Genomic DNA, 12413 nt, shown 5'->3' on the forward strand with positions numbered 1-12413 from the left:
TTCAAGGTACGTAGTCAGGTTACGAGAGTGGGAAGGTGTTAGGCACCCACCTCGCCTGGATAAACCAGTCTTTCTACTAGATGCTGGCTTTCGAATATTCTTCCTTCATAAATGTTCTATTTCCACATGTATAGCTAAAATGATGCACAAACCGCCTAATTAATTAACTACTGTATACTATACGGGCATAATGTAAAAGTCTACATCATTATAAAATTAAAGTGCGATGAATGGATTAAATACCTGTATGCTTTAAACCAATGCCAATTATTCGGGATGAATCACATCCCCCAGCTCAGGTGGAGGCAAAAGACTGGCTTTGTCCTTCATCGGACAGAGTAACAGCGTCAGAAAGTAATTGCCTAGATATCAAGCAGAATAACGATGTCGAAAAATATTTGAAGAGTAATCACCAGGATGTCGGGCATGGTAACGGCGTACGGGTGTCGGGTGCTAAGACCTCGGACAGAATAACTGCGTCAGAAAGCTTCAAAAGCTAGGCTTCTTGGATATCAGGCAGAGTAATGGCATACGGGTGTTGGGTACTATGACCTTGGATAAAATAACGCCGTTGGAAAGCTTCAGAAACTAAAGATTAGGGCATTGGCCAAGGTGACTAGGCCATGGGAGGCTTCGGGGTCTTGGGCGAAAACAGGTTAGGAAAGGCAGATCCGGGGGACCCGGACTTCGGATAAAGGGATGAGACTTGAAAACTCGAAATCGGACTAGGGAAGGGCCCCGAAACTGAAAAAAAAGGAAAAACAAAATTGAAAAATGGAGCTCTGGGGGTCCCCCCCCCCTCCCTTAACTTAGAACTTGTTAAAATGAGGGGTGAGGGTATTTATAGGCAAAATTTCCATCTGGCGGAGCTGCGGCAAAACCTGCGACGTCCTCGGACCAACAAAATTTCACTTTCGGTCCCCTGCTGTGCGGCGGCATCAAGGGGCCAAGGGTTTGCTGGGTGCGGCACTGCCATGCGGCGCCATGGCCAGGTGTGACGCTGCCACGTGGTGCCACGCTTGGGTGCGGCGTTGTGGGGCGGCACTGCCACGCGGTGCCGTGGCTAGGCGCGGCGCTGCCCCTCGACGCCGCAATAGGGTGCGGTGCTACCCTGCAATGTTGTGGTCGAGCGTGGTGCCGCCGGGTCATGGCTTCAGGCGAGGGCATTGTGTGGGGTCATTTCGGAGATGTGGGGGACCGCAGGTGGAAACGAGGTGGAACAGGGGGTGTCCGAGTCACTCCAAAGGAAAGAGTTTTTAAAGGGCATTGCCAGTCTTTCGTGTCCGGTTGTCATCATCGCTGGGGGTGTGGCAAAATATAGTGTTTACAGGTGCCTACTCTGAGCTGCATCTCAACAAAGCTAAGTCCTCTATTATTTTAGGGGGCCTTACTCAAATTAGCAGACTACAACTTTTGGAATTGACGGGGTTTACAGAAACTAAGTTACCTATCAGGTACCTTAGTGTTCCTCTTAATTTAGGAAGATTATCTATGATGGAGTGCAATCCGATTCTGGACATGGTGAAATGAAGGTTGAAAGGCTAGAAAGCTAGATTTTTGTCATATGCAGGAAGGTTGCAACTCCTCTCTTCGGTTCTTCAAGGAAGGTATATATATTGGTCAGGAATTTTTTGGCTTCTAGGTGACCTTGTCTCCAAGCTTGAGTCTATATTTACAAATTTCTTATAGTCTAGTCCTTCTCTTAAAAGAAAGATGCATTTTATTGCTTGGGATGCTATTTGTAAATCAAAAATTGAGGGTGGTCTTTGAATCAATCTCATCAAAGAGACGAATGCAGCTGGTATTATGAAGCCGATTTGGTGGATTGTTTCCAAGAAAGATAGTTTGTGGGTCAATTAGGTCTATAATAGGTACTTGAAGCGGGAGCCTATTTGGATGGTGAAGAATGTCCAAAATTGCTCCTGGGTTTGGAGAAAGATTTTGAAGTATAGAGATAAGGTTGAGCCTCATGTTCGTACTCTTATTGGTGATGGGAGATCTACTAGCATTTGGCTGGACAAATGGCATCCCTTGGGTATTTTGATCAATCGGTTTGGCAACAAGATCTGCTATGATGCTAGAGCTTATCATATTGGTTCCCGAACTGCATTGGTTGAAGAGATCATTAGGGATGGAGAGTGGCTCCCTGGACCATCTACCTCTTTTGACCTTATTGATACTTGGAGGGAGCTTCCAAGTGTAGAGAGACTACTGCCTGGAGACAAGGATCTTATTGCTTGGATTGGGAATTCTTTGGGTATCTTCACCGCCAAATCTGCTTGGGATCTAGTTCGTGTTCAGGCTGCAAAATTGGAGTGGAGCGAGGGTATTTGGTTTGAGGGTAACATTCCACGATAGTCTTTTACTACATGGAGATGTCTAAGGACGTGTTTGGTTGGAGGTGTCGTAGGAGCCGGATTCTTAAATTGGATCGGATTCTTAAGAATCTGGTTCATGTGGATTTGGATCCTGATAAAAACCAGTTTGGTTACCCAAAATCTGTCAGGTGGAATCCAGTTGAAAAACTATTTGGTTGCTCTGGTTCTGTCAAGTGGAATCCAGCTGAATCCATATATAAGATTGTTTGGTTACCCTGAGTCTGACAGTTGGATTCTTCCTGAATCCATATTCAAAATTGTTTGGTTACCCATGAATCCATTAGTTGGATTCTACTTGAAATAACTTTTAATTTTAAAATTTTTTTTTTATATACAACATATGCATAAATTTAATGATAATTTATTAAAAAAAAAAGATAAAAATATTGTAAGTGGTGACATGACACTTCAATATGTGATCTTTCCCAATTTTTTTTGTATCCATACTAATATAAAAATCTGTAGTAAGTGGTGATATGGTATTTCAAGTCCACAAAACGCATGGTGATATGGTATTTCAAGTCCACAAAACGCATGGATAATAAGTCACAGCCAAATATGGAATACATTGTATTGAATTGAAGTACATACATATGAGAGTTCATCTTCTCAAAATACATCACTTGTTAAGATCTAATATTTTTACGGCATCAAGTATCTCCTCCAACGTCTTTGTATGCTGCTCACATAATCTTGTTTGTTGTTTTGAATCTTTAATTTTACTAGTAAGGATTCTCTCCAGATTTTCTTTGGATTGACTTGAAGTCGGTAGGATGGTTGGTTCATGTTTGTCAGTATTCCTCGCTTGGTTGTCTGAGGAGGATGTTTGTCCATCATTTATAAATTTAAAGAATCCACAACCAGTATATTTCCCCTGCTAGAAAATGAAAACAAAAAATTTTATGAAAAATGAGTAAGAATGAATTATTACAATGACAATAATATTAAAGAGGAAAATTGTATGATAGTCATACTGCAGTGGAATTGGGGCAACACCAAAAATCTCGCCCTATGTCTAATCCTCTTGTGCATCTACGGACCTTGCACTGACCTTTTCCACAGTCACACATTCTCAAGTGATCCACCCACATAAAAAAAGACATGTGAACAAGACATTTGAAGAATTTTCTTCCCGGATTATTCGTCGTAGTTGATGTAAATACGTTACATCTACTTTGACAAATTTCGCATCTACCAATAATATCCATCTGGGTACATTGAAAATTGAAGAACATAAGTAAATAACAAATGATCCAATGACTGATTATAGGGTAAGAACCAAAAAATCAGAATCTGAGATCACATCTAAAATTTGAGGAGATTTTTCAAAGCCCCAGATAATAAAGGTCGAAGGACCTTCTTTGGAAGGGCAATAATGCGTCAATATATTAAGAAAATAATAAAAATTATCACCTCCATGTCAAGCATAAAACAATGACAGAAACAGAAATGAAATCAACACATTGAGCTGTTCATAAAATGAAACAAACAGTACCATTTGATAAAATTGTTCCAAGATACCATTCTAAAGACAACCACCACAGAAATATAAACTCTAAGTCATAAGTTCATAAACACAAAATCACAAAACATCCATGTCAACTGCTTAATATCTCAGAAACAGAAAGTCATAAGTTCATAACCAAGTCTTCCACCCAAAGCATCAAATAAAATTGCCCTTCTACTCCATCATTTGAAGATAATAGTCAATCATTTCAGGCCTCTCTTCAGAAGGAGTAGTCAAGAATAGAGTAGCCTTTATCCTTCTTCTCCATCAAATACTCTTTGATAACCATTTTCTTGTGAAAGTCAATCCCTGGAATGGCACCAATTGCTTCATGTAACTTAGTTGCAAAATCAGTCTCCTTGGTTAATATGGCAGACATTGCCTTGGCTATCATTTTTAATGGACTGGCAACCTTATCAACACCTGCTTTCTTTTTCTTTGATTGGGCTTGATTTTTGCTAGATGTAGAAGCCCTTTTCTTTGAACGGTTTGTACTCTGATTGAGAGTAGTACCTTCTCCTTCAAGATCCATGTCTTCACTCTCAAGGTTGATATTATCAAATGCCCTTTCATTGGCAGACAAATCAATGTCTTCATCATGGGCTCCATCAGCAGGGTGTGAGGCTGCTGCCCCTATGGCTATTTCATTGCCTAGCCAAATAGCAACTTCAACATGAATTGGTAGAACGTTATGATCTTTCCAATATCGTTGCTCCTTCTTCTGCCAAACATTCAAATACATTATTATTCTAGCTTACCATATACATAAATTTATAAACATTGAAATGATCACCAATATTACCTTGAATTCATTCCAAACATGTTGGCCTGCATCAAACCTATTTTCTTGAGCATTCCAACCCATGCCACTATTTTTCTGCATATCACTAAGCGCTTTGAATCTTGCCTTCCAAATCTTGAAATGGTTTCGACATTGTTCCCAGTCGTATGTCATCCCATACTTCTCATTCAACCTTTTAGATATGTCAAGCCATACCTCCTTCCTTAACCCATTGTCGCCACTCTTTCCAGTTTTATGTTGTGTGACACATAATTCCAACATATGATGAGATACTTCAACTGGCCAACTTTCTTGTGATCTAGACTGGGTTTTCTCTTGTGTGGCCATTGTTTATGCCCAGTGTGACTAGTAATAAAAATAATATACAAAAATTATTGAAATATCTTCATACACAAAATCAATAATTGCATGATAATTTGTATTAATACAGTCATTTATCATTAAAATCAAATCATCTATTCAACATTGAGATCATGAAACATAATAAACCTAAAACTTAACACAACATGACATAAGTCCATAAACCAAATATAAAGGAAACATGTCAAAATTTTAAACACCAATTCAACACAAAAATCAAGATTTAAATTTATAATCCAATACATTAAACTATCAATTACATTAACCATCAGCAGAAGTAGAAGTTTCTTCATCATCCATATCGCCTGTCATCCAGTCAGCCCACATGTTGTCAGCTATTTCTTCTCTGAGTTGATCAACATTAAGGACTTCACCACTGTAATCATCCTCAACTTCATCATCATCATCATCATCATCATCATCAATTTGTTGGTTTGGTTGAACACTAGAACTAGGCCCTGCAGCTCTCTCATCTGCATCTAACCACTCATCTTCTTCTTCAATACTGTGCTGTGTAAGGATATGGTTATGAAGTAGAACACATGCTTGAACAATTTTTACTTGAGTCCTAAATGGGTATTCCAGTTGAGCCTTCAATATCTTGAACCTTAACTTCAAATTAGAGAATGCCCGTTCAATAACGCTTCGTAGCTTAGAATGACGCAGATTAAACAATTCCTGTTTATTTGTTGGTGACAAGTTTGAATTCTTCCACTCCTTTAAATGGTACCTAACATTACGGTACGGTCTCAAGAATCCAGTTCTGTTGGCAAACCCAGCATCAACTAGATAAAATTTACCTGTAGGTACCACTAACTTGCTGTCACCCTGTCTATGACTGGCATCCTCTAATATTCTAGAATCTGATGCAGATCCTTCCCAACCAGATAGTATGTATATAAATCTTCTACCATGATTGCATGCAGCTAAAATATTTTGAGATATAAGTCCTTTCCTATCATGAAACTTGCAATGATCAACAACTGGAACCCAAGCTGGTACTTGTGACCCATCTATGGCTCCAATGCAATCCTTGAAGTAGGGGTAGTAGCTTCTTGGATTATTCAATATTTTTTCATGGGTTGTGGTACTTGGAGGGGTCAGTAACACTGGGTATAGTTTAAGAATTGCATGTAATACTTTGTTTAAATACCGACTTACTGTCTCACCAGAGTGTCCAAAATGCAGCTTCATAACTCGATTCTTAACATTGTGGGCAATTGTAAATAAAAACATGACCACTTATTCTTCCACTCGAACTGAGTTCGTGTGATACAGAAGGCCACAATCTTGTAGCCTTTGACATAAGGTAAAAAAAGACCTTCTACTCATTCTTATTATATCTCTACAAGTCCTGTCGGAAGCACCAATTATTCTCTCTGTCTCAATCCATCCACGATTACCCTCACGTCGATAAGGTTGTTTTTTGAGGAACAGTTTGTGATACTTTTCTACTGCTATAACAACAGCGGTAAGTACCCAAAACAATATCATCTCTTCATCATCGGGGTCAATATCCATCTAGTACAAAAACAAAAAGTACAAAATATGATGACATCAATTACGACATATGTTAACCATATGAAGTACTAAAGCAAAATTTTCATATACAATCTTTACACAACAACTTTATATACACAGTTCAAGCCATGATTCAAACATTCAATAAAACAACAGGCTTTTCACCCAAGCAATTCCCCTGAAGCTCTAGCTTTCTAATCCCTGTTTTGTCCCCTTATTTTTATAATCCCCTCTTTGTAAACTTCAGTCCTTCTCTCTCAGATATCTCTTTGATCTCCTGCAGTCAATAATTTACCTATCTCCTTATACACCACTCACTAAATATAGATTGGCAAAGATATTTCTTTCACAATCTCATTGGATTCCTTCTTCACCTCCTTCGAGATGTGTGCAAAGGCAGCTGCCCCTTCTTTACCTCCTTTGAGATGTGTGCAAGGGCCGCTGCCTAAGTATACAAACTGGTGTTTTAAAAACACCATAGTTGGACTTGCTCAACCAATGAATGACTCAACTAAGGTAACAGTAATTGGTTACAATCTTCCTATCATTTGTGGAATTATTAATCACAAGAACCCAAAGTGCAACATTTCAGATGAGTGAATACCAAAATTGTGAAGAGTTCTGGCAATGATATTGCTTCCTTTATAACTTAGTCCAAAATAGTTAAAGATCACGAAATGTGAGCAACACTGCTCAAGATTATAATCTCAAACTGAACTACATAGTTGCCATGGCTACTAGGTGAGGCCAAGGAGCCCTAGGGGAGCACCATATTCCAGGAAGATTTGCCTAATTACAGGGTATGCTTCCATATTCAACCAGCCTTGTTTCCATGGCATTGCCTACATGATGCCTTGACAAGTGACAACTTCAACCGAAAGAAACAAGTTACGTAGTTGGATCACTAGCTGAATACAAGAAGAAGCTTGAAGGAGGCCAAATTGCAACTTATACTTGTTGGATCACTAGCTGAATACAAGAAGAAGCTTGAAGGAGGCCAAATTGCAACTTATACTTGTTTACTCATAATCAACAGTAAATGAAACTTTCAAGCCATCATATTGTTCATATACTCATTTTAGTTAGAAAGAAACGAGGATATTTGCTACAGATGGAAATAAAGAGAAAAATAACTGGGCATTATTAAGGGTAGAAAACAGAGATGCACGTTATGGAAAAAAAATTAAGAAGAAAACCCTTTTAAGGAACAGAGGATAAGGACAGTGCATTTAATTCATCCCACTCCTTGAATATGACCCTACTGTCTACCCGTAACCAATTCCAAAGTTCCAAAATTCTTTCCTTCTTTCACTAAAGCTAGAAGTAACAACCCCTTAATTAACTTACCATAACCCTAGAACCCCACAGAGGAGACTAGAGAGAGAAGACAAATGATTTCAATGTTAAATGACCCCCATGCAAAGCATACAAAGATTCCAAATGCTTCAAAAGATATTTAAGATTAGATCTTGAACAATGAACCCACCTTCAAGGTCAAATCCAACAGGATTTTAGATTTAGAATTTGTCCAATTTAAAATTCAGTTTAACTCAAGCATATTCTGAACACTGGTTTTCTCAGAGTGGGTTCTCAAACAACTGATTTCAAGGATCAAGTGGAACAGCTTGCAACCATAGCTTAAGAAAATATGATGACACTGTGTTATAGTGGTGATTCATGGTAAGTTATTTGATGGGAAGACATGTGAACCAGCTGAAACTTAGATTTTGTGCTGGAATCAAAAGAATTAGAAGTGAAAATTGAGGTGGTCCCCATTTATTTTTTCCCTCGTTAGAGTAAGGTGGCCTTGGATGATGGATCAAAGAATGTAAAATAATCCATCCTTGTGTGTAAAGCTGGATTTTGCTAGTCTGAACTGCTATCAATGAGTACAAATTTTGATCTTTGTTAACTATTTAGATTTTGAAGCCAGCCAAGCTTATGTTATCAGAAATCTGAGTGATAAATGATGACCATTGGTCCACATTGGGTGTGCAATATTTTATTGAACAAGGATACTTGTGTTATGGTCCTGTAAAGTGATGGGTGCACCTTATTCAGCATAGCTTAATATAGTGGGTCCTATTGTTTTACGTGGAAGCAATACACTGTCTGGGATGGATTCAGAATCCTCATAACTCCTTCATGGCATAAAGCCTACCCTTCTCATTTGCATAATCATATTCAGAGAATTTTGATATTTAGGGAATATAAGTGATACAAGTATTCAGCTTGAGTTATACTATGTTCTTGCTGTGTGTTTTTGATGGCATTGTGACCATTGATGCTAAAATCCCAGAATTGTTTGACAATCAGCTCGGTGTGGTATACGATTGGGAACAAAAGTGGTATCCCTACTGAGTAGAGGGTGTCTAATGATATTTTCTGTTCTTGTTTACCGATTTATTAGTTATTACCTAAATACGACTCTCCTAGATCTACTAGGATTGTCCCATATGGCCTGAATTATTCTTTGATTTAAAGATATTGTCTATTGGCTACTGTTTCGAGTCTTTCAAATACAATACTACATTAGAAGGGGTAGAACAGGATAACAGTAAAGAGAGCAGGTAAGGAAGAAGAGGAACAAAGAAAGATGAAGGGAAATCATACCAAGGGGAAAAAGGAAGAAGAAAAAAAGAATGGAGGAGAGAGAGAAGTTTCTCACGCTACAGCCATAACACAGTAGCAACTCAAAAACTCTTTCACTTCATTTTAATCTTCCATTGTATTACATCAATATAAAGAAAAATACTTTTACATGATAATAGAAACTCAAATAAAATGGAAACTAAACAATCTAGGCAATATATCAAATATGCTCTCAAGTCACCCCCAAATCATCTACTTAACCTATGTATTTTTTAAAAATCCATAACTATAATGCAGCTGTCTCAGAGAAGGGAGAGAGTGAAGAAATGTGGCATACCTGTGTTAATCCAAGATGTTCCTTCCACCACAGATTTTCAAAACAACCCTAACTACAATCGAACTTGAAATGGAGAGGAAAATCGGTTAGCAATCAAATAATTTTATTTAAAAAAAAAAAAAAAAAAACCCTAACTACAATCAGAGAATGATAAAGGGAGAGACAGGGAGATACATAGACACAGAGAGAGAGACAGAGATAATGTGAGAGAGACAGAGACAACGATAGAGATAGAGAGCGATAGGCAGAGAAACAAATAGAGAGAGAGAGAGAGAGAGAGAGAGAGAGAGATAAATGGAGTAGTAAAGAACCTTTGTAGACGAAAAGGAGAAGGCTGAGAGAAACCCTAGTATTGACTTCCTTTGTCTTCGGTTTGGAGAAAAAACAAGATGGCAAGACCAAAGTTGCAGAGACGACTTCGGCTTTGGTTTGGAGAAGAAATGAGAAGGATGCGAGAAACCCTAGTCTCGATTTCCTTCGTCTTCGGTTTGGAGAAGAAACTTGATGGCAAGACGAGAGTTGCAGAGACGACTTGGTCTTCGTTTTGGAGAAGAAACGAGAAGGCTGAGAGAAACCCTATCGACTTCCTTCGTTTCGATCTCGATAAAATTGGAGTCCACAAGATTCCACCGTATTTATTTGAGGGCTTGGAATCCTGAATTCTATTTGGAATTCACCCCCTTGGACGAATTCTGGTGGATTCCAAAATTTAGCCTAAAAAGTAGATTTTTATGGATTCTTGGAATCCAATACGGATCTGGGTTCCGAGAAACCAAACACCCAAAAAATGACGGAATCCGGATTCCGTCGAATCCGACTCCGAAGATACCTCCAACCAAACGCGTCCTAAGGGATGCTTTACCAATTAGGGACAAGCTGATTCATAGAGACATCCCAATTCAACCCAATTGCATTTTTTGCTGGGTTGATATGGAAAGTTGCTCCCATGTATTTTTTGAATGCCCTTTTACATTAAGAATTTGGGAAAGTATTTTCTCTATGTGTTCACAAGATGGGAGAGTCCAGCAAGGGTAGAGGATGCAGCTATTTGATCCCGCTATGCTAATGGAGGTGGAGGAAAATTTAGAATAGTTGGGAAGCTGCAACTATATTTCATATATGGATAGAAAGGAATTTTTGGATTTTCAGAAACAAAACAAGAACGACAGATTCTAGCCTCTATTAAAAATGATGTTACCATAAGGTGCTCCTGTGTTCAGCTAACAGGTAATCCATGTGCTAACAACCAATTTATTGTTACTAGCTGGGGGCTGAATGTGGCTTGGGTTACAAAGGTTCCAAATGCTTTAACTTGGTTCTTCCGGCCTCCTTGCATTATTGCCTTACATTGTGATGGATCGGTTTCTAGAGATAGAGCTACTTATGGGAGGCTGACTCGTACTGCAAGTGGAGATCCACTCATTGCATATGCGGGGATGGGGGAGGAGTTATCGGTTCTTGGTATGGAGATGTTGGCGATTCTTAGAGAGATTTCTTTAGGATGCGTTTGATTATTTAATTCCGTAGAATCTAAACCTACGGAATGATGATTCTTATTTTATTAAACTTTTTGGTAGAAAATGAAGTAGATTTTAAAGAATCAGGGTAATTCCACTGTTCTATGTAAAATTATTTCGCTCCGGAATTTAGCTCTAGGGGTAAATTCCAATTTTTTTTTGTTTTGGTTGAAAAAGGTAAATTCCAATTTGAAACTTACATTTGAGGTACTAAGTATATAAATGAAAAATCAGGGTGATGCCAACTCTAGTTCTCAAAATCGTAAATCACAAATCACAAATCCAAAATCCCGATATGGAACCTAGGACTCGAAGGAAGAATCCGAAGGAGAGGAACCGCGGCTGAAGGAGAGGCAACAATCGTTGGCGCTCATCTCCGGCTCCCAACCGAGGTATCGTTCTCATCTCAGCTCTCCCTCTCGGATCTCTCTCTCTCTCTCTTTTTCGCTTTGTCCCTCTCTGATGTTACTCTAATCAGTGTCTGTTCTCTCGCGTTTGTGAAGGTGAAGCACCCAAACTCTTCTCGCAAACTGAGGATCTGTAAACCGTGTCTCTCTCTCGTGTTCGTGAAGCTAAAGAAAGCATTCATACTCTGGCAGGGTTATTGAGGCTCTCGCTCTGTGTTTGCTGAAGAAAGCATTCATATGAGTTATCATTCTCTCTCTTTTGCTCTCGCTCTATGTTTGCTCTTGAGGATCTAAAATTGGAAATGCATTTTTTGATCTCTGCTCTCTCTCTCTCGCTCTCTCGTATTTGATGTTGATCTTGAGGGTATAAGATTGGACATGATGCTTTGTAAATTACTCTCTCTCATCGCTGATGTAAAATTCCATTCAACTTGTTCGGTTCCATAATTTCTAAAGAGAACATCTTGCCGATATTTGGGTCCTGCCCAATCTAATAAAGCTGTAAGACATAGTGATGGGGGAAAGAGGCCCCAACGGTTGGTGAGAGACGACTGACAAAGGCCATAGATAATTTACAAGTTGAGCCATCTCAATTGGGAGCTGAAGGTCGGAAGATCGATGTGAAGAAACCCTCCTCCCTCCATGAATAGGAAAGCTGTATCCAATGATCTTCATTCCATCTAATAAAGAGCAAAGAAGTTGCACAAACCATATTGGAAATGCAATGTCTGAGTATGGTTCTTAGCTGATTGATAGATTAGATTAGGTTAACCTTCTAAACCTATTATCTCTTCTTTTGAAAGAAGAAAAACTTAAATAATGGTGGTATAATGGACGGATCTTGATTATATGGGGATTATGCTCAATGTATATAAATTCTGGAATTGAATGATTTACTTGTCGGAACATGTAGACAGTAACTATGCATCATTTAGAGCATTTGAGGGATTTTATTACTAGTGTTAGAGGACTGATGAATGATAGTTACTTGT

At 38.8% G+C, this 12413-nt stretch overlaps 3 protein-coding genes across 3 annotated transcripts; 1 reads left to right on the forward strand and 2 right to left on the reverse strand.

Moving 5' to 3' along the window:
- The first annotated feature begins 1896 nt into the window (after positions 1 to 1896).
- Positions 1897 to 2358, forward strand: LOC122662997. The gene has a single exon (XM_043858703.1). It carries the CDS (start codon positions 1897 to 1899, stop codon positions 2356 to 2358), a length of 462 nt encoding a protein of 153 aa, XP_043714638.1.
- Positions 2359 to 4105: 1747 nt separating this feature from the next.
- Positions 4106 to 5014, reverse strand: LOC122662998. The gene is made up of 2 exons (XM_043858704.1): positions 4688 to 5014; positions 4106 to 4606 (listed from the first exon to the last, which is right to left on the reverse strand). Exons 1-2 carry the CDS (start codon positions 5012 to 5014, stop codon positions 4106 to 4108), a joined length of 828 nt encoding a protein of 275 aa, XP_043714639.1.
- A 294-nt stretch (positions 5015 to 5308) lies between these two features.
- LOC122662999 (putative nuclease HARBI1) lies at positions 5309 to 6283 on the reverse strand. Its single transcript, XM_043858705.1, has one exon. The coding sequence runs from the start codon at positions 6281 to 6283 to the stop codon at positions 5309 to 5311; it is 975 nt and encodes a 324-aa protein (XP_043714640.1).
- Positions 6284 to 12413: the final 6130 nt, after the last annotated feature.

This window comes from Telopea speciosissima, chromosome 5 (assembly GCF_018873765.1).
Source record: "Telopea speciosissima isolate NSW1024214 ecotype Mountain lineage chromosome 5, Tspe_v1, whole genome shotgun sequence".
NCBI lineage: Eukaryota > Viridiplantae > Streptophyta > Magnoliopsida > Proteales > Proteaceae > Telopea > Telopea speciosissima.